General features: G+C 32.6%; 1 protein-coding gene across 1 annotated transcript; it reads left to right on the forward strand.

Moving 5' to 3' along the window:
* Positions 1 to 244: 244 nt before the first annotated feature.
* Positions 245 to 26951, forward strand: LOC125073676 (facilitated trehalose transporter Tret1-2 homolog). The gene is made up of 4 exons (XM_047684623.1): positions 245 to 372; positions 22037 to 22357; positions 23840 to 23975; positions 25603 to 26951. The coding sequence occupies exons 2-4, from the start codon at positions 22043 to 22045 to the stop codon at positions 26817 to 26819; spliced, it is 1668 nt and encodes a 555-aa protein (XP_047540579.1). The 5' UTR covers positions 245 to 372; positions 22037 to 22042; the 3' UTR covers positions 26820 to 26951.
* The last annotated feature ends 836 nt before the right edge of the window (positions 26952 to 27787 follow it).

Below are 27787 nucleotides of genomic sequence, written 5' to 3' on the forward strand. Positions count from 1 at the left end.
TTGAGATACCAATATATTTTGAGAAAAAAAGGAAAATCGATAGCAGGAAAATATTTGCATTTCAAAATTAGCTCATTGCCTCAACAAATAATCCTTGATTTTATGATATGTAATACATTTATTAAATCACAGTAAACATACGGGTAAAGGCTAAATCAATATCGATAAACGCATATATATCGACAGCGAGGACGTCACTAGCTACTTGTGTTCGCGAATTGCGTACAGCATCGTACGTTCATTGCGCGTATCAGTTAACGGGTTGTCGTACTCTGGCGCGTACGTGTAATATAAAAACAGTTATTTTTTTTTTAAATAGTGTTGTGAATAGTGGGCGTTTTTTTTCGATATTTTGTGAAATATATTTAAAAGGTAATTTTTGAACGTGGATTTTTCTTATTATTTTTAAATTATTAAAATAATTTTATATTCAATTTTGTGAAATATCTACTAGTAGGTACGAATGAAAAATATATTCTTAAGAAGTTCTGTAGTTTTTACTTATGGTGTTGGTTTAAGTGAAATGTCAGTTCATTTTGGCGGGAGAATCGAGTTGTTCTTATTACGAAATTGAAATACTTCGAAACAATCCAACGCGCGTATCCAGATATTTCTAGATGAACGCACAATAATCTAGACAAAGTTTTATCATTTTTGAATTAAATAATATGTTTCATTTATTTTAAGAGCGTTTTTAATTATCTAACATATAATTGTGAGCTATAATTAAAATATATACCATTTTTTGTTATAGTAAATTAAACCAGAATCTTTATTCAAATATCATACTCGTTTTTTGATCGTCAATAATTTACCGCCGGTTCGGAATGACATACCTGAAGCCTAAGTAGAACCGGAAAAACTGATCTATTGTATAAATATTAATATTATAAAAGCGAAAGTAATTCTGTTACCACTTCACGCTTAAACCGATGAACCTATTTAGATCAAGTGTCGTGGAGATAGTATGAGTCCCGGGGAAGGAGGTAGGCTACTTTTTTTTAATTCACACCTTGAGGGAGTAAAATTGGGGTTGAGAGTTTGAACTATAGGTTAGTTTTTATTAGTTTCGCGCGTCTAAATCTTCGTTTGGCTATCAATCACATGTAACTAAACCTATATAATAAAGTTTCTTCGATAGAGACAGTTATATCATTGTTTATCACTGTTAAGTATATTGTATTATTTAAATATATACTGATTATTATTATTACAGAAACATAGATATTAATAAAGATTTCTGACGTGCTTTCAAATATTAATAAATTGTATAAATATGAATTCTATAATGATGTCTGGAATTCTAGATATAAAAATTGTACTATTTTTTATTAATTGATATATTCGTAACACCGATTATATGTATCTATGTAATTTTTAATTAATTCAAACAAAAAAATGATGTACAATTTTTGAGAGGTTTTTTGCCCTCTCGGTTCTCTAGTAAAAGTGTTGAAGCTTTTGTCGAATTCTATACCACACACAATTTGACAATACTAGACAATTATATATATTCTCATTGTTTTGCGTTAGTTTAAAAAAAAAAGACAAATATTTTATGAGTTATTTATTTAACAGAAGTACACCAGCACTTATTAATAGTCAAAGTAAGGGGCTATTCATTTATTAGGTAAGACGATTTAAGGGGGGAGGGGGTCAACCATGTCTCATGTTTTACAAGCACTTTTGAATCGTCGTTTAACAAACTATATAAAGTAAAGCTACCACCTGTTCGGAATGTAGATTCCAAGAAACTCAGTAGTTACTCTTTTTCAACATCTAAAAATACAGTCATGTTAGTTAAATACAATGATATATGTATGTATTTATATGTTTATTTATCCTGCCTTTTTATCATCTATATAATCTTGAAAATAAAATAAATCCAATATAATTTTATATTTCCTAGTGAATATAAAAAACAGACCAGACCGGTGCTAATGTATGTATGTCTGGTTCAATATAATTTCTGTCACAACCTTCCACAGACAAAAACGAGATTAAAGCTTTTTTTAATTTATAAACTTACTAGCGACCCGCCCCAGCTTCGTACGGATGCAATGCTGATAATAAATATATATAATATACCTACTACAGAATGTCTTACAACGTTTACATTTTCAGTCATTAGACCATACAAACCGCTATGTCTCTGCGTTTTAAATCTGTAATAACTCCGAAATATTCATTTAAATTACATGCTGGCCATATAGATCTATAATGTACAATGTATTTAATACTATGTAATGATGATAAGTCCTTTGTCTATTGTTATAAAAAAATAATATATAGAATATGTTTAAATCTTCTTCGTAAAATTTTTGCAAGACTCTTGCATTGGGATAACTTTGAACCTTTTTTTATGGTATACGGAAGCAGACGGGCAAACGTGCCACCTGACGGTAAGTGGTCAAAACCGTCGATAGACATTGGCGCTGTAAGAAATATTAACCAAGGTTGGAAGCTCCCCGCCAATATACCACCAACCTTGGGGACTACGATGTTATGTTCCTTGTGCCTGTAATTGCACTGGCTCACTCACCCTTAAACCCGGAACACAACAATATTAAGTATTGCTATTTGATTAGGGGATGGTACTTACCTAGACAGGCTTGCACAAAGCCTTACCACCAATTATCTATATAGAAAATTATGATACCGGTCATATGTACAAAATTGTAAATACTATTGCGTTCATTATAAGTCAAATAAAATAAACTAAGTAGGTTTAAATGAAGAATATTGGTAAATCAATGCAACGGTAAATAAATGTCCCACTGTTGGGCTAAGGCTGGGCTATTTGAGAAGATGGTCTGGGCTTAATCCTCCACACTTCTTTAACAGCGTGCCGACACATAACGATGTTTATCTTACACCGCACTAGACACTAATTGCTTGTCCGCGTTTGTTCGCGTAATCTTCAATGAGAGCAACGTAATTTATCCACTGACTTCCCTTGGCTATACAAAAATACTAACTTACCTGTTGTACTGCTTACTTAAGCTAATTTTTAAATAAGTGAGCCAATGAGTGAAAGTTAAGACAGCCATAGAAAGTACTCAGTATGGACAGCAAAAACGTACTTTATTTATGATATTATTTCTTTATAAGTTAAAATTATGATAAGCTTGATATGATTTTAAAATAAACATTCAAATTTAAACGATTTGTCTTTGTTAACTATTTTTGCTAACGGTACAGTGAAATAAAGCTGTGTTATACAAGCGAGTACAGACACTTTTTAAATCTTTTTCTTTTTGACTGTTTTGGGAGAAAAATGCTTATTTATATTTTCAAAAACTACTGTATTACTTAAATTAGGTTTCTTATTTAATTAAATATCTTATTAAATAACTTATTATAATATAATTTGCCTGATTTTTTAACATATAAACCATGACATTCACGCTTGTCGCAATCGTATAAATTTGAAACGGATGAAATTGTAAAAAACAGATATTACATACTTTGATATTCTCCGAAACACGCTGTATCTTCCGATATAAGTTTTATGTATATTGGTTTAGTAGTTACTTCAGGAAGATATATAGGAATAGTTTGAATATAATATTTGATTATTTTTTACTTGTAACTTGTAATTTGAATTAATGTTTTTGTTATCGTTGAATTTCTGAGTCGCCGAACCGGTTCTTCTCGGAGTCAGTCAGACTGTTTAAATTTAAATTATATTCATATAAAATGACAATCATTTATGACATATGCTTACATACGTAAGAGTTTACTTAAATAAATTTATTGTATATTTTGATTTATTTCAACCGATAAAACTAGCTTCTCTCTGGTTGATCTCGTTAACTAATTTACTCCTATATATTTCACACTTCCTATTAATTCACAACGTTACGTTTTATTAATCGTTATAAAATAATAAAACGGCAATTGCAAATGTGTGGCTCTTGCATAAATATATATATATTGTATTTGAAACGTCTATTGGCGCGCCCTGGGAGTAAGTTCGACTCGTATGCCGAGACGACAAACGACATGACTCTCTTATGACGTCATACCCCCTATCCGCCGCATTTCTCTACTCCCATGTGTGCGTAGCGCGTATTATCATTACTATATAAAGGGTAAACAGATTTAATTTATTAGCATAATTCTCTATTTTTATTTATTTTAACTAAATATTTATTAATAAGCTTTCTTAATTTTATGTTACGTACCTGGAATAGTTACATTTCAGTTTGGTCTGAACTCAATAGTTACTCCTTTTCATCAATCAAAATATGTAATTACTAATCTTATACAAATATATTTATACGAACAACTTTTTAATGTTCACATAAAGACAGATCCATAAGATTTCTATGTATATATTTTAGAATGTCTCTCGTATCGCTCGTATAATATATTAAAATCTATTTAAATTCTACTCGAAAGTATTTTAAAGGTAATTTGCATTAATATTGACAGTGACTTTAAATACCATTAAGAAATTTATGCTTGCACTAAATATAAATCAAGTGTCACGAAACGAATTTCGTTTAAAATTAATGTTTTATTTGTATAAATCATAAACGAATAAATATCTAAGCTCATATTTTAATGAATAACGTTTGTGTATGTGTGTTTGCAGGGCATTTCATGACTTGGAAGCCTTGGATAAAAACAAAATGGCGGTCCCGAATACTTTTTGAACTAAGCGAATAAATCTTTTTATTTTTTTTTTTAACCGGAACGTATTTCTCATTAATATAGTATTTCTTTTAGATAAAAATATGTCACATTATGTAGGCCCACAATTATATTTTTAGGGCTCCTTTTTTGTAGAGGACTAAGATAGCTCATACCTGTTACTCTCCCCTAAATCTGGCCCTGTGTGTGATGTCCACCTGACCGGTTTCGGTTACCGAGGCTAATCTTAAGGAATAACCAACTGTCCCGGACACATTGTAGTACTCGCGTACACACACAACATACAAATGTACTCTCTCTTCGTAACTCTCTTGATTAGATGGGAATGGAATCCGAGTTTTACGTGCATTCCAAAATGGCGAGAGTAATAACATAGCCGGGGATTGGATCAGGATGCTACTGAGCATATATTTTCATAGCAAAATCATAGCTTTTTACTGTACCTAGTACCTCCATATCTACAGCCTTATAACCAAGTCACTGGACCAACGAAGTATTTCTGAAAAATTACAAACACAACATCCACTGCCGTTCCACGTATGTTATTTACACAACATTAATGTGCCAGGCATTTGTCTGTAAAAACACTGGCTCACTCGCCAGAACAATATAAAACAATAAAATATATTACTGGAGTTTATGGCATATCACACAACTCACGTCTACATGAAGAATAAAAAAACGTGGCGTTAGTATTCGTTGATTAAAAGATAAATGACTTTATAGAGTAACTACGTTAGTTAAAAAAATGATATTGATTACCTTCCGGAACCCTTCGGTAAAACACCCATCAAAAGCAGACCCGAAAATAACTTGCAAAATTCGTTCCAATACGATATAAATTACTTATAAGAGGTTCTTAGTACTTAAATAGTATTATTTTTACTTTTTTTAAAGACTTATTATTGTTTCCACGTAGTACAACGCGTCGAAACACGATTCGAGTATAAATATCACAGTAGTAACGTGTTATCGAGAACGTTGTTATGGCAACCATCTCGCTAGACGAGTTTTCATTTGCTTTTTTATTTTCAGTACATTATACTTGAGTATATAAATAGGCTCGAGATATATGTGTTTGTAGTTAATTCAATCATTAATTGAATGCTACTTTTATTATATATATATATATATATATATATATATATATATATACATATATATACTAAACTAACAAGTTTACTTAATATATATATATATATATATTAAGTAAACTTGTTATATAATAACTTGATATATATATATATATTAAGTTTACTTAATATATATATATATATATATTAAGTAAACTTGTTGATTTTAACAAGAGGTATTGTTTATGAAAAGACAAAAATTATAATTTTAATAACTGGAGTCACACATACTTCCTATTATTTATACGTATGTATGTCACACACACATAAATATATAGATTTTTTAGCTGTTTGTAATTTTATATGATGATTTTATTATTTATTAAATATGTGATTAATTCTCTTTACGTCTTATATAATATAATAATATTGGTATCAGTTTGAGATGAATGGAGTTCAAAATCTTTAGAACAGTCACTATGAATTTTTGTGGCAGATTACCATGAGAGATTCAAGTTTTCTCACAACGTTTTCACTTCCAAGCTCGAGATTGATAAGAAACAAAAATTAACCACATGCAAACTTTGAGCTAATTTCGAACTAATTCCACCAAACTGCTTCCATTTAGGTTCACACATGTGGCAGAATTTCATCTAAGTTAGAGACACGCAGGTTTTCTCACGTTGTTTCTTTCACCGGTGAGCTCGTGATAAAATATAATTTTTTAGAGATTTTATTTAGTTGGCAGACTGGTAAATGGGCCACCTGATGGTTAGTGAACGCCACCGCACGTATACAATGTGGCATGATAAGAAATATCTGTTTCCTTACATAAGCAATGCCCCTCTCCACCTTGTGAGCTAAGACGTTACGTCCCTTGTATCTGTAGTTACACTGGTTCAGTCATCCTGCAAACTGGAACAACACTAACAAGTATTACTGTTTAGGGGTATATGTGATGAGTAGGCGGTACCTACCAAACGAATTTTCAGACGGTTTTTACGATTGGAGTGCTTCGTCAAGATGTATGAATGATGTATGTGATGTGTGTGATTAATTAAAATTGAATTGTTGTCGGTATAAATCATGCTGACGACGATACGCCACGCAAAATAGACTCGTTGACGCTTACTTTACCCATGTGAACTCTAGACGGGTAGCTAGTTAAAAATAGTGAAAATATATTAACATCACCAAAACAGTTAAAAAAAGAAATGACACTTGAAATTTTAATTATCAGCTACAACTCATTAAAATGATTTACACGAATTATATTTTAAAAATTACAAAATAAATAATGATATAAATACAGATTCAAAAATTAAAACTAATTACTGTACAAATCATGATCAATCTATACTAATATTAATACTAGTAATATTATCAACGAGAAAATAACTCTGTTACCTCCTCACGCTTAAAGCGCTGAACCGATTTAGATGATATTTGTTATGGAGATAGTTTGAGTTCCGGGAAGACGTAGGGTACTTTTTATAATTCCTAGAGAGGTTTAAGTGGGGGTGACGGTATGCTATTGTTAAAGTTTAAAAAATTTCACGGGAGTGAAGTCGCAGGTTCGGCTAGTAAAATTAAGCGCAGATGGCACAGTTACTAGAACACTTGAATCTTAACAAAAGGTTGCCAAGTACAAGCCCAGGAAAAGCTGAATTTCAAGGTGAAGGAAAACATCACGAGGTAACCTACACGTGTCGGACGAAAATCGCTCACATATTGATTCTCCAACCGACTTTGAAGAATAGAAGAATAAGCTTCAAATCTTTAACAGGAATTGAAATCTTTGACCAGAAGTGAGACATTAAGAGGCACAAAAGAAAATAATTCCTTTTACGTGTGCCTTCAATAACACTTAAACTTCATATCGTAACACAACCATACGATCCAGACGATCTTGCACAAAATCCTACACGCTTTAATAATAATTAAATATGTATATGTTTGTATTTACGTTACAGAATTCCCTAGAACGTGTAGACAATACCCTTTGTCTACTCGAACGCGGAAGAACGAGCGGTCATATTACAATTGCGATCACCTTGACATTATTGACTGGTTTTACTAACTATACATTTAAATAATAATTAAAAATAATAACTTCGATTAATTATGATGACTATAAATAAATGAATAGGAAGATCCACTCATACGAAAAGCTTTACGATTAAATCGAGGCAAATACGAATTAAAGTAAATAATATACTTTTAAAGACTAGCGTTTCAAAGGCTGGCCTAGAAATAATAATCAATAAATGACGCATTAAAATTTTATCATAGACTGCCTCGTAGGTCTAGTTACTACCTTAAAAAGCTGCATATACTAAGGAATAAACCCGAATCAGGCCAAAAAAATGGGATTTTATTTGTTTAGAAATTCACAGTAGCATCCATAAGAAGCGCCTCAGGCACCCTATTCCCTGATCGTGAACTCCTCTCGGGTCGTGAAACATTGCCATTCTAATAATCCATATAATTTCTCCTGTGCATTCATCGTCAGCGCGGTGACCGTCATTGTATTTTAGGAACCAAAAGGAAATCCTTTTTGTGCACATCATCGTCGGAGCCTTAAAATTGCATTATAAATTTGCTTTAAAAGACTCAATGCTGTTCAAAGAAAACCTAATTAAACGATGACTGGCAGAAACGTAATCATAAAAGCAATCAGACCGAGATTTGAAACGCACGAAGTATAGAAAACCAAATAGGCAATGATTAACTTCCTGAGTATACCAATAATTTAGGAATAAATTAAATTTATAATAATCTTGAATCACCTAGACGAATTCATATAGCGATTGTCGATTTCGTTTGTGAAAAAGCCCAAAGAAAAGAAATTTCATTTATACGTACTTGATTTATTTGGACGTAGGGCTTTGTGCAGGCTCATTGTATATTGATGTGTCCTGGTCTAAAAGCCGAGTAAGTGTAACTAGATATACAAGGGACATAACATCTAAAATCCCAAGGTTGGTGAAGCATTGACGATAAGGATCAGTGGATATTATTTATCAGGTAGCCCATTTGTCTGCCTAAATAACTACAACAATTGACGTATTATGTATTTTATAATTTATTTATAAATATATATATTACGTATTTACGTATAAAACATTCGTTCACGTTAATGTATGCTAAGCACAGCTAGACTATCAAGGTTTGAAGCGGTTGGAGTTTTACGTAGAAAAAACACGAGATCTGTTGTAAAATGACAATTTAAAGCTAATTTGAACAAAATATACTCTAAATCTGCTCTAACGTTGTCAGCTGTGTACTAACAAGCGTTAAATAAAATGTTCCATAAATATGACGAAACTTTTTCGTGAAAATGACGTAGTTATTATTTCGTATCCCGTGCCAAGATACGTGAATCGATTCTCATTCATAACAAACACATGCGGGTGGTAGGTGTGGTGCTGTCTTGTCACAAGGTAGTTCTAATTTTAAATGTTCACAATCATTGGGTAGCGACGCGGAACGATGGTAAGAGCATTATATCTATCAAACATTTTTTGTTGTCATGCAAATCTAATTGATATTCAGCACCATCACTTTGGAATATTTTCAAGAGACCTTGTGATTGTAATTATGTACTCGTAATTGTAGAATGTCTGCCGTTAAATTTACCGTCCGGTTCATTTTACACGACTGCTCAAAAAGGAGTGTAATGTTTTCAGGGTTCATGTTAGTATACGTTTCTTTATTCCATCATAACTATTAATCGAATAAACATACTTGGATTTATGAGGTATCTTTAGAATCCGTATATCATACTGAATGACACTAGAATTTGTTTTGTTTTTGAATATCACTGCGACTTCATTAAACATGACTTCTGTATCTTCAGTATTTTCGTTTTTTGGCAGGGCTGTCTTGTTTTTAATTATAGATAGATGTTATTTCTTTCGTAACCGGTGATAGATTTTTGGGATTTACTAGGCAAGTATGCGTCTAAATTGAATAAAGATATCGACTTTGATTTGACGTTTTAGCATATTATTTTTACTATAACTCTCTATTATATATATATTTAGTTTGTTTGTTTGTTATCGTGTTTGTTAATATTTTAGAATTAAATTATCATTGGTTTGGTACCTGACAAACTATATATATAAAAGGGAAATACCCATCACTGTTTAATCATGATATCTCAGAAACTTTAACACTTACAAACTGATATTTGCAGGTAGGTACGGATTTCATGAAACTCCACACAAAAGGGGGCTTAGAAGTTTGTTATTTATAAATTTCGCGTAGGTAAAGCCGCAGGTTCAGCTAGTATACCATATTATCAAGGCTTCGTTTGTAATTTTTTGCTTTTATATCTTGTCTTTTATCGTTTTATGTTTTCATTCGTCCATTTCAAACCACGTCTATATGAATTTGTAACAAAAAACACCCTTTCCTCAAATAATTTTGATCGGGATCTTGTCTGGATCAGTTGACACACAGATAATGACTTACTTAATGGTATTCGATAATGATTTGACTTTACAATAAATGAAATAAATACATTATTTATTAACAATAATTTATACGTTCTCATTTCATCTGAGATTAAATTCAACAAACAAATAAATAGTTAATTGCAACATTTTATCAAATCATCAGATAACGACAAATTAATTTATAAACTTGACATATAACCAGTTTTATTAAGAACACGATAAGAGCTATTATCAATTATGTCCTTCAATATTTTATTGTGATAAACGTACGCGTGATTTATTAGCGTTATTACTTTCATATCCTCAAAAACAGGCAATGCGTTTCTACGTGATTATACTTTTAGTGGTAATACACATTACTCATTGTCATTAGGCAAACACCAGTTCATAGATTTCATTCTAAATAAATGTCTATTCCTCCTCAATGTTAGATTGTTCGCACGTATAATGATAGAACGCGTGCATCTTAACCGATGATTTCGGGTTCAAACCCAGACAGGCACCAATGAAATTTCATGTGCTTAAATTGTGTTTATAATTCATCTCGTGCTCGGCGGTGAAGGAAAACATCGTGAGGAAACCTGCATGTGTCTAATTTCAACGAAATTCTGCCACATGTGTATTCCGCCAACCCGTATTGGAGCAGCGTGATGGAATATGCTCCAAACCTTCTCCTCAAAGGAGAGGAGGCCTTTATCCCAGCAGTGGGACATTTACGGGCTGCTAATGCTAATGCCTCCTCAATAATTTGAAAGCTATATGTCCTTAGAAATTAAATTGTTTAACTACCTAAAGGATTGTTGATTGTTTCTACATTGTATTAAAGTATACAATATATTACTCGAATATGATTATCATATGTTCAGAGAATGTGTTATCTGTGCCGTGGGGTATATTTTCTATTAAATGAATTACCATATTTTGAAGTGCCCGTTAAAAGTCAATTTTAGGGTTTTTTTGACAATATAAATTTTGATTTGATTCTAAGACGACAATTCTTCATTGACTCAGAATATTGGACACATAACTTCTTATTAACAATGTACAACTCATTTGAGTAACTGTACGTGTCCACGTGTCCCAGTACTGGGACAACGACCACCTTTACTTTCAAGGATATTATGGTTTTCCAGAAAAAATAGTATAAACATGAGTCAAAATACCATCCGACACTTACCAAGCCCTACTATATTTTTCTTCATCTCCTAATAAATGCCGAATTATATTATTAGGATTAGCTTTAAGTCTTCTAAGCGCCGGTTAATCTTGGCTTACATCTGACAAAGTTAATATTTTGTTCAGATTACTGTGGCGATTGAAATAATTGCCATTATTAACATAGATTATAGCAGTTATGTCACAATCTTAACATTGCCATATTTGAAGTGCTGCGTGATTTGTTTTACATATATTTGATATCTTTATGTCACATTTTTATCGATAACTTTGAATATTATGGCTAACCGACGATTTACTTGTTAAATTTCAAATTATTATAATATTATTATCAGCTAAGATGTTATATATTCATTGCATATATGTGTCGTCAGTAGCATTAACATGTACTAGTTTCAGTTGATATTTTTTTCTACATTTTTTTTTAATTATTTTTCGTACTGCCGGTAGGACTGTGGTAACTGATTACCTAAATTATTTCGTGCCAGCTCATACTTTCCTAATTTAAAATATATCTTTTTGCCATTTGACATTTAACTTTCAATAGAATGCGAAGCTATATGTCAAAGTTGTACGTGTTACTTATATGATGATTAAATATGCAGACGAGGCGACGACGCATATCATTATGTACGAGTATATCAATAAACGTTATTCGTTTATTGAAACTACTTTTACGTACTGTTTAAATTAAAATTTACTGTAAATTTACTTTTAAAAGGGTGAATAACAAATGGTCCACCATTTAATATTCGCTCTACCACAGTGAGATAAGTCTTACAACACCATTGGGTAACTCAGCATTGAAACTAGAACATACCAAATAAAGTTTCGCAGTAAAATAATGTGATAGATAGATCTTATGATAGAATCTGAGATATAGACGAGTGATAACTACTAAACCGCTCTGTCCTTCCACCGGTTCCATCTAGTATGAACAACGATATCTAAACTGCCATTAATATATGTTGAATGATAAGTAATGTTGAAACGTTATCACAATGCTCAAAATCTAGCTAAGCAATATCATCACCATGACGGTTTACGGGCTACGGTTTACGGCTATACGTAAAGTTTTGTAAATTTCAAGCAAGTTCATCTAGTATATAATGTAATAGACAATTTTGAAAGCTCTTAAACTTTCGCAGCGTCATACTGTTTTATATAAAATTAGGATTCTTATTCAAATATTATTTAGGGTGAGTTGAGGCAAGAGCGCTAAAGATTTAAGATCGGGGGGGTAAAAAATATTCGACTGTTTCGAGCACATTTTTATCGATTCTGTTCTTCAATCAATACGAGCTAATAAAACTGCTTCTATTGACTGGTGAAAAACATTTAAAAAGTGATCGAGTCCGTCGAAAATTATGGAATCTTACTCACTATTAAAAAAGAACTTGCTTTGTAATTGTATTGTACATACAAGATATATAAGCGAAAATAATACTCGCCGCCTACAGAGGCCAGTATTTGTTATGCTGTTTTTAAATAATGATAAATAAATAAGCACAGTAATAAACAAGCGATCTCTTTGTCCGTACTACGTAATTTATCTTACTCGCCCACGTCTTTTTTTCTCAAGCTTTTTATTAAATATCTTTAAAAATACCCGACAGAATTGTAATATTTAAATAGTACCTTTATAGAACGGAAAAATTGTCTTTAAAAATAAAATAGATGACTATGTCTTGTTTATTAAATCTACAAGTTAGATATCTGCTTAGGTCGATGCAAACTTTTGATGTGTTTATTATAGTTAGAAAAGCGCTTACATAGTGAACGGTGAGACTATTGTCTCTTTAAATTGATATAATTTTACGAAATATAAACAGTCCATACATCAAATCCGTCTGTAAACTATAAAAATGACATAAATTATTTATATAATAAGTCTTTAAGACTGAAATATATACAATATACATAAAATAATACCAACAGAGAATTCTAAAATGGAAACAATAAGGCGCTGATATATGTTTTAGAAATGTAACACCTTCCTTCTCGCTTTTCTATAGTTTGTGGGAGTGATCGAAAGGGATGGAAATACGTGACAGGAAGCCGGGGAAGCGAGCTATGATTTGACCAATGAGTGCTCGCGGTGCTAGAGTTGGTCGACAAAGTGTACCAATCTATTTTCCGAGAGGAGTTAAAGCTTTTAACAAAGGTGAAATGTCACATGCGACTACTTTAAGGCTCTTTTTTCATGATAATTCCAACAACTAATTATAAAAAGTTCTAACTCTAATGGATTACTACTATTTTCTGTGTGTGTATGTATGTGTGTATAAGTATTCAACTAATATAGTATCTTTATAATATTAGTATCTTAGTATGATATTGGGGTGTAAAAGCTAATAAGGAACATTTTCATATACATAATACTCCGTATAAAAGAATTAAGTATATTAATGTTGACCTTCAATGGATTAATTATAAAAACATTTGATAAGATTATGATAAAGGATGTTTCCTGCGTAATTTATACATGTATAACAGCGAAATACCACTCACTGAATAATCACGAAATCTCGGAAACTATAACACCTACAAACATGATATTTGGCAGGTAGGCCTTATAGGGTGCAGCTATACGCTAAGAACGGATTTTACGAAACACGAAAATTTCGCGCGGGTAAAGCCGCAGGTTCAGCTAGTAATATATATATAATGTTATTGTAAGATATTTGCAAGTGTATATAAGTTATTTACGTGTTAAAAAAATCCACAGTTATTTATCCACATTTTTTTTATGGGAAACAATTTCACTAACGAATTGTCATTTCACCAATTATAGATTAAATGAATATAAAACAGAAATATTCACTGAAATTTCAGATGTTTTGCTTTGAAGTTTTTAAATTGATATCCAGAAATTGACATTCCCACATACATATATCAGCTACAAACTCAGACTATAAAACAAAAGGCGCATAGAGCGCGCGAAGCATTATAGTGAAGCAACAAAGGCGAATACAATTTTATAGTTTTGTGGTAACTAAAATTTGTTAATACGTCAATAATAACAAAGTGACAGCACTCTTGATGTTTTCCCATACCGGCAATTTCCATTCGCTTTTGTTGCTTAACTATCAATTTATGCGCGCGCCATCTGCCTTTTATAATTGGTTCAATTAATATAACACATATATAACAAATTTTGAAAATTTGTATCACAAAATATAGTTTATATAATATCCAAGATATGGGTTTAATAATATGCAGTAATACCTAGACGGCTGGTATAAGCGCGTAATAATGCACCAATTAGAAGTAGTTCACCTTCGTTTCGTAACACTTTCACAACGGTTTGCGTTTCCGTAGAAACCGAACAAGAAATCATTAGCGAACGGGGCAAGTTCAAGGTTCAATCGTATATTTATCGATTGAAACTTTACATAGACAATATCATAATATGCTTTATATAAAAGTTTAAAGACTTCGAAGTGAAATTTCTTTGAGTGCGATGGGGTTTTTATTTTAGATCGAAATTAACGTAATGTTTTAGTAAAACCTTTTTGATTTTTCTGTTTTATGTACTGTATTGTTTTGTATTTTCTTACATAAACAATTAGAATGAGTAAGCGTTTTAATTTGTATTTCAAATTATATTAGTTTTAAATTGAGTTTGTATTTTCGTTGAATGATTTATATCTGACACACGTCTTCATTCGATGAACTCTGAATAGGAATATAATTTAAGAATACATTGTTTCCTGCCTAAGAAAGAACATAATTCGCTTACGTTTCTTTTTATTTGGAGTTGGTGATAGTTTAAAAAAATCCAATAATATAATATGTCAAAAAAAAGTATTTTTTTTAATTGTGGATTTTGTTTGCGGCGAACGGGCACAGATTATTTCGCCAATGTCACTTGTAAATGTCCAAATTTTATAACGGCTGTCATTCTAATGTCAATCCGTTTGGTTGAGTCATAGCGCAGTATGGATGCGCTGAACACTTATTTTTCTTTTTGGCAATGACAATATAGAAATGCTAAATCATTGTGGTTTGGTTATAATTTTTTATCTGAAACATGCAAGTTTCCACACAATGTTTTCCTTTACAGCAGTGATATTCACTGCTTATTCACTGGGCAGCCACGGTAAAATTAAACACTATTTCATTTGCTAATATATGTATGTTACATACGTTTGTGTTATTATGTCGGATATCCGTAAAAGAAAGCAAATTGTATTGTTCATTAGTTGCCATATAAAAAAAAAATGATTTGATAAATCGTTAATGTTTTATTTAACATAACAAATTAAAATATTACATTTTCTTTGTAAAACGATTAATATAACCTGACCTACAGTTGCATTGTATGCAGATTTAGCAAGTAAATAAATTATCTACGTCTTTAACCTGTAATATATACTAGTATTATAAATGCGAAAGTTACTCTGTATGTTACCTCTTCACTCTTAAACCGCTGAACCGATTCAGAAGAAATTTGGTATGGAGATGGCTTGAGTTCTGGGTATGGATATGGCTAATTTGTTCAATTCACCCCTCAAGGGAGTAAAATGGGAGATGACGGTTTGTGTACTATAGGTAAAGTTTTATAAATTTCTTGCGAATAAAACCGCAGATTCAGCTAGTATAATTACAATACAAAATTTATAGCACTTAAAACAGTCGTAACTTTTTAAAAATGCCATGGAATTAGAAATTATTTAATACAAAAGTCAGGAGGATTAATGACAAAGAGCATTGAGTTCACACGAAGTCCTCGATCGAGATCATGAATAATCTAACAATAGTTGTTATTATATGTAGATTACAAAAAAAAACCGATTTGAATGCCGATGAATACAACTTTTAAACAAAACAAATAATTAATTCTTTGTCTTAAGTAATACAAAATACATATTAGTATATAATTTATTTACATAACATGCTGAGATTAATAATAGTAATAATATCCCGTCTTGATCGATTTTGACCAAGGCGACCAAATATCAAGAGTGACCAGCCAACGACACAGGACATTATAATCAATAATCAGGACATATTACAGTGCACAGGTTAGTATTCAAACACAGGTGCACATACTTAAAAAAAAAATCAAAACGTTTATCCTTTACCACAGGTTATCTCCTAAGGTTATTAGAACTTTAGATCTGAAATAAAAGTGGTTATAATATGTTGTATAATGTATAAATAAAGATATAATAATCAAAAAGAGCAAATACTTCTTTCATTGGAATAGGTTTTTCTTTTTTAAATACCGTAGTAGAGTTTTTTAATAACTACTACTAATATATCCTTATTATTATACAACGCCTACATTATATTCGTTCACTAACATTGTACAACGGTTTAGTATTGTGCAATTGTATGTTATCAACGACAATCGATATAGCTTTGATCCCGCGGTTGCAGCGCGAGCGTTAGGGCGTTTTGTCCCTGAAGATAATATCAATTTTGAAAGTTAACGGACGGGGTGCCTTATTATTAATACTGTATTATTATCTTACTAAGATCCGATCGGTAAGGCTTTCTGTCCGTGTAGCCTTATCAGCTGTTCTATAGCGCAATGTAAATAGTTTGGTGAGTAAGGTGGTGAAACTTTAGGCACATTTAATATGATACGGAGTAACTCTTTTGTGGAAAAAAGGTTTACGCTTTTTTTAACAGTATGGCAGAAATACTTAAAAAGTGTGGTTATTTTAATTATAAATAATCATCTTTATTTAACACACTGGAAGTAAAAAGTTCGGTTAAGAACAATTTCATGTAATTCAAATTATTTGTTAGAAAAAAAAAATGTTCCTGCTGAGGTTAAGGTTCGGCGTAGATACTCAATTTTAAAATTTTATTTGGTATAACGCTCATAAGATTTTGTCTTTTATCGGGTTGGCAGCGCAATGAACAAATGGCTTATAGTTTTGATAGTGTCAATTCATATGTGTAGACCACTTACCATCAACTTACATGCATGTCTTGTTCTTGGTTTGACAAAAAAAAATTGATTTTATTTTTTCTCGCTCTCTTCACCTCACTTAATCACTTAAACGTTTAACCTTGAGTCGTGGGCACGACACTAGCCCCAGGGGGCAGGACCGAACCTGTACTTTCACTTTGCTATCAAATACCGATGAGCTGTTGAGGCTCACGACAAGAGCCTCATTTTAATGTATGTAAAACTGACCATTGTTTGTATGTTCGATAATCAAAAAAGTACTGGACCTATTTTAATGAAACTTTTTATCTCCCAAAGAGGTTTTAAGAACTGAGAGACTAAAAACACAAATTATAACCATGATAGAGGAGTTTTCATAAGTTACGGGGAGGTGATATTCAAACCAAATCTAGTAGGCTTTTACAAGCTCTTTGGAATTGTCATTTTACTGCATTATTAGCATTAGCAGCCCGTAAATGTCCCACTGCTGGGATAAAGGCCTCCTCTCCCTTTGAGGAGAAGGTTTGGAGCATATTCCACCACGCTGCTCCAATGCGGGTTGGCGGAATACACATGTGGCAGAATTTCGTTGAAATTAGACACATGCAGGTTTTCTCACGATGTTTTCCTTCACCGCCGAGCACGAGATGAATTATAAACACAAATTAAGCACATGAAATTTCAGTGGTGCCTGCCTGGGTTTGAACCCGAAATCATCGGTTAAGATGCACGCGTTCTAGCCACTGGGCCATCTCAGTTCAGGCTTACTAAATAGTATTAAATGTAAAGCAAGCAACATCGGTTCGGAATGTAGAGTCTACCGAGAAGAACCAACAGGAAACTGAGTACTTACTCTTTTCTACCGATTGAAAAAAAAAAAAATTAAATTTATAAAACTCAAAAGTTAACTACAAGCTTTTTTATCATCTATATAATATTGTATGGAGTAATATGCCTTATATATATTTATGAATCGCTAAACTTATGGAACTAACCGTCGAAAATGCAAACGAAAACTAGAATATTAAATAGTATTATTATGAATATACATCTTCATTTAGTAGTATAATCACAAATTGTATTCAAATAACTCCATTCCAATTCGATAATATTAATATAATGAAAAATCAATTTATTCATTTTTTGTTGATTATAAAGCCAATTGCGATCAGTGATAGGTGTAAATGATAGTTTTAGTTTTAGTTTTTTAGCTTAGACGTAAACAGTCCGTGATTGTAACCGAGTTACTAAATCTCCTTGAAACAATTACAAGTGTGCCGGCACGAGATATAATTGCTCATTGTATTATATGAAGTATAAATAATTCAAGTGCACATTTATTGCGAGGGTGGCGTGTCCTAGTTGAGAATAAAATATTCATCTATTATATCAATGTGTAATATATTATCTTTTATATATATATACCAATATTATTTAGCTGTAATGTTTGTTTCAACGCGTCAGTCTTAGGATTTAGTAATTGCGTTAGGTAATTTTTGGATAAGATATGGACCAATGTCGAATTTGGTTTTTATTAAGGGGATTCCCAGAAGCATCTTAGTTCTTTCGTGACGAATATTAAAGTGAACTTGATATTTATTAATCTGATTAAATGTTTATCAAGCATTGTCTTTACTTTATATCATAAATGCGAAAGTAACTCTGTTTGTTGCTCTTTCACTGCCAAACCATTGAATTTGATGAAACTTGCAATGAAATAAGCTTGAATTCCAAGGAAGGACGTAGGCTGCTTTCTTATGCCTAGCACCTGACGATCTCCCAGTAAAACGCGAGAAAAGCCACGAGTTAATAATAAGTTCTTGGTCATATTTAAGAAGTAATTTCGACTAAACATTTTGAATGCAAAAGGTATAAAAATTGAGTTTAACATTTTTAGTCGAAATTACTTCTAAAGGTTGTTCGGGACAGGATTAATAAAAACCTGCTAAAGCTTTATAAACTTGATTTAAGGAATCCTATCACGGAACCCACTCGTATGTTTAATGGTAACAATCTTTGAAAGATGGATGTATTGCTTAAGGCGAAATATTGAAATTTTGGTCTAAGTAGTTTTCGAATTTAAAAAAGACTCTTGAAATAATTTTGTTTAGTATTTATTCATTACCCTTATGACACAAAATCTAAACTTTAAAAATTTTTTGTTATAAAGCAAAGGATTTTCGTTCAGGGTGTTTAACGAGCAAACTTAAACCTTGATAATAAATTAAGGTCGAATTTATCATATCTAGTATCGTACCTGCATTATGTATAAGCTAATATAGAACATGGCGGCTTACCAGTTGTGTTGCCAGAGAGACTAGTAGGTTTGATTATTTATATGTCTAGAATCTAGACTGACTGAGCTGAGAACGCGAAAAAAAATATTAGCCAGGCATTGGCCGCTAAGTAGACGCACACTAGTGAAGTACTATGACGTTTGGCGAGTGTCAAGTAGCTGTCATGCACACCAAGATAATAAAGTTGACTCGTTTGATTTAGTTCTTTTGTAGTGCAACGCTCTATAGTTATACAAAAAATCTAAGGTTTGGAATGTATTCTGAAGCGTGAGTTTTATCTTTGTTATCAATAAGTAAGTGTAGCATTACATTTTAACATTTAGTTTAGTCTTCTATTTAAACTTATGTAATAAAAATATTACAGATGATAAAATAGAACAGTATTCGTTGATTTCGTAACGTAGTGTAGGACGTCCTCAGGCATGGTGGAGTGACGATTTGCGCAAGACGGCTGGCAGGAGCTGAATGCGATGGTTGCCGAAGAAAGACCACAGTGGCGTGCATTTGGAGAGGCCTATGTCCAGCAGTGGACGAATGTGAGCTGATGATGATGTTGATTTCCATACTGTAGAGGCATTCTGTAAGAAAGTCAAAACACCGCATAACACGAGCGTGATACGACATGCGAAATTGACTAAAATAATTATACAATTTATAGGATACACGCATCAAAATGGCGTATCACCATGAGTCTGTTACTGTTACTGTACTACTGTAGAGTCGAGTCTCGAGTGAGACACGAAATCAATTTTTAAAGAATCACACTGCAGTATTAACATTAACAGAAACAATTTATTCTTGTAAAACAAACCAAAAATTTTTAGTAAGAACCTACATATATATATATATATATATTTGGTTTCGATATATTGTAACAAGTCATCGCGTAGGAATAACATATAACACGAATAACATACGAAAGAATACGAATATGGATAACATAGGGCCGCGTAATTTTACGATCACGGAATTCGCCATTATGACCTCATATGAACTTACTCGAAATATATTGACGTTGTTGAACTGAACCCGTTCTACTAATTTATATCGTTTGCGATACGTTCCCGACTGTATTCCGAATCAACTTCGATTGAACCGCAATTAAATTAAAAAATTTAAAGCTGGTGTCAAGAAAACATTGAAAAGTAAGCCATATTACTTAATATGTACATATTACTTAATATGTTTTCTAAGCAGCATACATAAAAATGTAATTGTTCTTTACTGATATACTCTGTAACAAAAATGTTAGAAATGAGTAACTACTGAGTTTCTTACCGGTTCTTCTCGGTAGAATGTACTTTCCGAACCGATGACAGCCTTACATTTATTGACACATTGATGACACATTGATGACAGCCTTATATTAAGAACCTACTTGAATAAAGAATATTTTATTCAAATAAACGGAAAACGAAATGTACCAACGATTACGTTTCGATTCGATTGCGATTGATAATACTTATGATAATATTAATGTAGGCAACAAACACTTTCGAATTGTCAAACTACAGGATTAATTAAACGTGAACCGGCCTTTAAAAGTAGATTCCACCAAGAAAAACCGGTAAATTTATACAAGTATGAATTATTTAAACGACCTGATTTAAGATGCCTTCTTAAAATCAACGTGTAAAAACGAAACCATTTTTTACCTTGAAAGTATTTTTCATTGAATAATTTCAATCGTTTGTCTATTAATAATTAGTAATAATTTATTTATTAAATCGTAAATCTACATATTTTCATTAGATAATAAAGTTATATTTGTAAATTGTCCAAAAAATTATCTAGATATTTAGTATCTCATACAATATAAATGAAATCAAAGTATCCAGTTATTACAAATACTTAAGTTTTATTGTTATTTAAGCTTACAAATCATAAAATCATAGATATAAAACAAAGTCCCCCCATCGTGTCTATCTGTCTGTTTGTTTGAACGCAGTAAACTAAAGCACTGAATGGATTGTCTTGTGACTGAACGATTCCCAAAGGTATAGGTATATCATTCATTAAGGTTTTGTATAAATGATTTCAGAAAAATATATATACTTATTTAGATATTCACCGGTGTGCTCCATATTTGCAACAATGTGTCGTATAGACCCATATTTTACCCTAGCGAAAACAAGTCTGGTAGGTAGTAGGTATACAGTAACAACGTCGAATGAATCAAATAAATAGGTATCCGCTTGGTTAATGTTTCAGCTCCGCCCCTGTAGGTCGTAATGTGTATAACCTTACTCGACTAATAATAGGCTATCGAAAGCAAAAATCGTCATGAACAATAGGACTCTTAGATCCTGAGATAAGGTAAGATAATGTTTCAATGCACAAACAAACTCTTCTAGTTTTGTAATATTAATATGCACAAGAGCATATCGCATTAACGTGAGTCCAAATAAGTCCGGGTGACTAGAATATTTAAATAGAAATATATAAACGAATGTTCTCTCATTACAGATAAGTATGGGGGAAGACAGGAATGAAAATGAAGGAGACGTGACAGTCGAAGACAAAGACACAAATCCAAGAACAGACGAAACTCTAGAAACACCAGAACCAGATCCAGAAGATAATATGCAAAAGCAAATGAACGCAGCAGTTAACAAAGAAACGGCAATGAAGTACGCCGATAATGCAATACGGCAACGTGAAAACGAAAAGACATACATACAAAACATTAAGAACTCCAATTCGGGACTTAGTTTAGGTGATTTGAAGGAAGATGCTTTACTAGCCGATTCTAAAACCGTTGCAAGATTCTCACCAGCTTGGAATCAGGTATTGTATTTGTAAAATCAAAAATACTAATTTTAAAGTAATGTTTTGAAACAAAATTTACGTAATTAATAACCATAAGGTCTTAAGTAAGCAATAGTTACTTCTGACTTGCAGACAAATCGATAGGACATATTATTATGCACAATTGTGTGCACACACAAGTTCTCTCTCTATTCTTTCGCTCTCGTCACTCAATGGGACGGCAAATACACGACCGAAAAAGGTTTATGGAAGGCTTTATGTGCTTTCCGAGGCACTGTGGCACCGGGTTGCTACTCAGAATGTAACTACTAAGATTTTTGCCAGTTCTTCTCGGTAGAATCTACATTCCGAACCGGTGGTAGCATCACTTAAAATAGTTTGTTAAATGACAATTCAAAAGTGCTTGTGTTTGCCTACTCGAATAATGTATATTTTGATTGTAAATGTCTTCATAGAAAAACCCAATAACTTTTTATTGACCTGACCTGGGGGAAGTTATAAGCTAGCTAAGCCAGTCAAATTATAAAAAATATAACTTCAATCTAAAAAACTATAAAATGCTCCATTAGCAATTTCCACAGCTTATAGTGTCGAGAATACTTTCTCGACATACAAACGATGCTTACATTGTTCTGAAAACATATACATCATATTGACTCGAATTGACCATGCTTCGTTTTTAAAACAGCTATAAAATAAGCTTTCTATGTTTAAAGTATGTCTCAATATATTCGCAAATATAATTCCTAATAAACTCTCGATGATAGCGAGTAATCGTTGAATAAATTATATTATCAAGAAATAAATTATTCTTCTGTCATGACCCACCGCCGATATCTGCGTTTGAGCATTGGTTTTATAATCATCTAAGTAACACGAGTGATTTCTTCAAAAATGAAACTTAGGTTTAAATTAACGATTATACAATTTTATAACACACACGTACAATTACACACAAACATTAGTTCACTGTCAAAACTTTTATATATATAAATGAAGGTAAAATTAAAATTAAATTAAATTAAATTACATTTTCATAAATCGTTACCACCTTCATCAACTCGTGTCATATTACAAAACTATAATTTTTATAAATGAATAGTAATCAAATTAAAGGACGCTGAGTATTTTCTATCAATACACATTTCAATTCCCCATTATTGAGAATTCTTGGAATTTACATTATCCAAGCTCGTCTGATTAGGTACCACCCACTCATCAGATATTCCACTGCTAAATTACACTCAGTAGTGTTGCGTTCCTGTATAAAGGGTGAGTGAGCTAGTCTAACTACTGGCACAAGGGACATGACATCTTAGTTCCCAAGATTGCCAAGCCCATTCGCCCGTCCACCTATCTATGTGATAAAAAAAATCCGATATTGGGTGAATTTAAACTTAAAGAATACGATACGATACCAATAAAATATTGATAAAATTACTAAAATCGTGTAAAAAATAAATAAACATCTTCGTTAAAAAAAATCTATTATCATTCCAGACCCTGGCATCCACGGCGGCAATTCTTATGACCTTCACTGCTGGTCTTACATCCGGGTACTCGGCTATTTTACTGCCTCAGCTCAAGGAATCAGGCAGCTCCATACCTTGCGATGAAAGCACCGCTTCATGGATCGGTAAGCCTAACTTATCTTAGAACTTTGAGCTTTTATTTGCAGTGTATGTATGCAAGAGCTTTGTGCTGGTATTGAATTCGTATATTCATCTCGTCTAGATAGGCTTGATGAACACACTTGCTCCGCATCCTCTTCCTCCAACCTGACAACGTCCTAAGTTTCGTTGTCGCAAGGTATGAGGCAAGTACAACAATACATTTAAAAAAAATACTCATCAGTATTGACATACTTATATATGTACATACGAATGTAAGAAATAAATAGCAATTTTTCCTAACAGTGCATTGTTAAAAAAAAAGCTGACACTCAACCCAGTTGATTGAACTTTTGATCTAAACTGAAGGTCGCTTGTTCAGACCCGGGCAAGTACTAGCGTGTCCATGTGCATTTATATTTGAAAGTAGTTGTCACCTGCCGCTTTGCTCGCATTTGTGGTTGTGGTCGTTAGTTTGAAGGAATTAGGAATTTTAAGCCTATGTTTTTCCTTGTAGTTCGATCTTGCTTTATACCAAACTTTATCAGATTCGGTGATTTGAACATGAATGAACAACAGACAAACAAGTCATCAAGTCAAGTAATCATTTAAATTTTGTTCTACATAGATAGATACATTGAAATCTTAAGGTTTCAATTTCAATATGTATGTATCATGGACAAATGCAAAAGAATGATGGGTTGTCAACTTATAATCGACCGACATTCTTTAACAGACAACAGTAACTTGATACGGATTCAAAGGTCGTCATTGGAATGTGAATCCTAACAGAACGTCTTCTTTCTGTTTAGTTTGAAAGTATGTTGTGAATTATTTTATCGTGGAAACAGCCAGCACAAACAAGTAATTTACAAATGCTATAAAATATTTTGGCATCGTTTCTGTAATGTGTGCTATTTATAAATGCAATCCGGATTATAATTTTCTGATTCGGCTATAATGTAATTGTCGACATTCTCTGTAACCTTAGTATGTCAAATATTTAAACAACTCTCATTGTTTGTTTTTGTTTATCTTTAGTAGTTCGTTTTAAAATATTTACTAAATAATAATTTACGATGAAAATTCAAGTAAATGTCTGTATTATTATTATTTTTAGAAATAGCGTCTATGCAAGTCATGATCGCAATCATGTTCATTTCCCTGTTGAATGATAATTTTGATTCTAAGGCGATAAATGAATCATTCTCCAGTCACTGGTGGAGGCAATAAGTAACATCACGTGTTGCATGTTTTAAAAAGCATCTCGCGTTATTGCTAATATTTTATATAGATTATTAAAATAAGATTAGATGGAAATTTTTAATAGTTTCTTTTTGGGGATTTAAAATAACATTAGATTGAAAATATTCAATAGTTTCTATTTGGGTATTTTTTTATGTCATGAGCCGCCTTATGGTAAGTTGTCACCATTGCTCATAGACAATGATACTTTAAGAAATATTAATAATTCCTCATATAACAAATGCACCACCAACCTTGGGTCTTGTCCCTTGTGCCTGAGCGCCCCTGCCCTGTGTGCCAACAATTCATAGTATTGCTATATGGGCTTGCACAAAGCCATACCACTACGCAAACAAGAAATAAAACCATAGAAATAAAATAATAAGATGATGTTCATTTATGTTTCAGCGGCAATGGCAGCATTACCGATGGCCCCTGGCTGTTTGATCTGCGGTTGGCTCATGGAAAAATTCGGAAGACGTAATGCTCACTACATGGTCTGTGCCCCGTTTCTTCTCGGATGGATCCTGATCGCCTGTGCTAATAATCTTGCCCTCATCCTCCTCGGAAGATTCTTCACTGGAATGTGCGTTGGTCTGATTGGACCACTCGGCCCTGTTTTCATCAGTGAGACATGCAGTCCCCAATTAAGAGGAATATTTCTAGCAGCCATATCTTTAGCCATCGCTGTAGGTATTTTAGTATCGCACCTAATCGGAACATGGGTGCATTGGCAATGGACCGCAATTATCTGCTGTATTTTTCCAATTCTATCAGTCATTCTGCTAAGTGTAATCCCAGAAAGTCCAACATGGTTGATATCAAAGGGTCAGATAGAAGATGGAGTGAAAGCTTTTAGCTGGTTGAGAGGATACGGCGATGAGGCCAGGTCTGAATTAAAGGCAATTATAGATAAACGTAAAGCCGCAGATTTAGAACCAACGCCAACGTTAAGAGAGAAAATCAACAGTCTCAAATCACCGGAACTCATGAAGCCGCTATTCATAATGATAGTTTTCTTCGTGACCTGCCAATTTTCAGGAGTTAATGCTGTTGCATTTTATTCAATAGAAATAATCGAAAAAGCTGTTGGTAAAGGAATTGACCATTACGTGGCCATGTTGGCGATAGATTCTTTAAGAACTGTAATGTCAGTTGTGGCGTGTGTCACGTGTAAAAAATATGGCAGGAGACCTTTATGTTTAATTAGCGGTCTTTTTACTGCTATATCAATGGTCGGTTTATCGATGTTCCTGTATTGGACCGATGGCAAACCAACGAATTTAACGTGGATCCCGTTGTCATGTCTGATGGGTTACATATGTGCCATATCTATAGGACTCGTCCCACTACCTTGGATGATGTGTGGAGAAGTTTTCCCGACTAGAGTAAGAGGTCTGGGCTCAGGAATTAGTTCTGCGACAACCTTCGTTTCCTTCTTTATTGTTGTTAAAACTGCTCCAGGAATGATGACCGATTTAGGAGAGGTGTTCACTTTCCTATTCTACGGTATTATAGCACTTATTGGTACTGGTATCCTATACTTTATTTTGCCGGAAACGAAAGGTAAAAGCTTGCAGGAAATCGAAGATAGATTTAAGAGTGGAAAGATAAGCATAGCCTAATTTTATATATGTTTAAGTGTCTAAGATTAAGGAATTCCATGGAAATTTACTCGCTCAAAGCGCAAATTATGTACTGTCTGTGATATTATAGTTTTTAAAAGAAGTAATAAATATACATATGTTACATTATCATCGTGATTTTCATTTCAATGCTATAGACATTTATCAAAAACTTTGTTATTTACGAAGGTCATGGGTTCTCCTCCTCAGCAAGATTTTTTAGAAGTTGACCTTCTTTTACAGTTATTTGCCCGTAATATCAAATTTGATTTTGATCCTAGGTGATGTAATTAATCTATTATATGAAACAGAAAATAAGGATTTTTATTAAAAATATATATGTCGGAGGAGCTGGATGCCGAACAGTTGGGTTCGGGGATTGATCCGACATTTTAGTAGAATCATAATAATATCAAAGGATTACAATAATTCATCTCGATTAAGAGCAAAATGCGTTTGCAAGCAACCATCGCATTCGAGTAGCTTGTCAAAACATAACGCCTCGCGTTGCCATGACACTTACAACTTCATTCGGGGTGATCCGCTCTTAAAAGTAAATTTAATCAAACATTATTGCCAACAACTCGATTCATTAATTATCCAAATCAACAACCAAAGTAACCACGCTCCGTTATATATAACAAAAAAAAGTATATCCTGTATTCGATTGAAATTGACATTAATAAATCATAAAGGTCCTGACCGGACATCGAACTGACTTCCAAGACATCCAGCCATAACTCCGCAGCTAAATATTACAGCAACAAATTGACATCAAAAATATAATTATCTTTCTATTAATATTCATTTAAAAAAGAAAACAATATTAAAATCTCAAAAAACCTAACTAATCTGTGGCTGGAATGGAAGGACAGAAGATTTACCACCTTGTATTAATATACAAAAATATGTATAAATGTTTAAGTATGCATCCCAATCTTGTCGTTTTAAAATGACTAGGTTTCTCT

The sequence above is a fragment of the Vanessa atalanta genome, chromosome 25, assembly GCF_905147765.1.
Source record: "Vanessa atalanta chromosome 25, ilVanAtal1.2, whole genome shotgun sequence".
Taxonomy (NCBI): Eukaryota; Metazoa; Arthropoda; class Insecta; order Lepidoptera; family Nymphalidae; genus Vanessa; species Vanessa atalanta.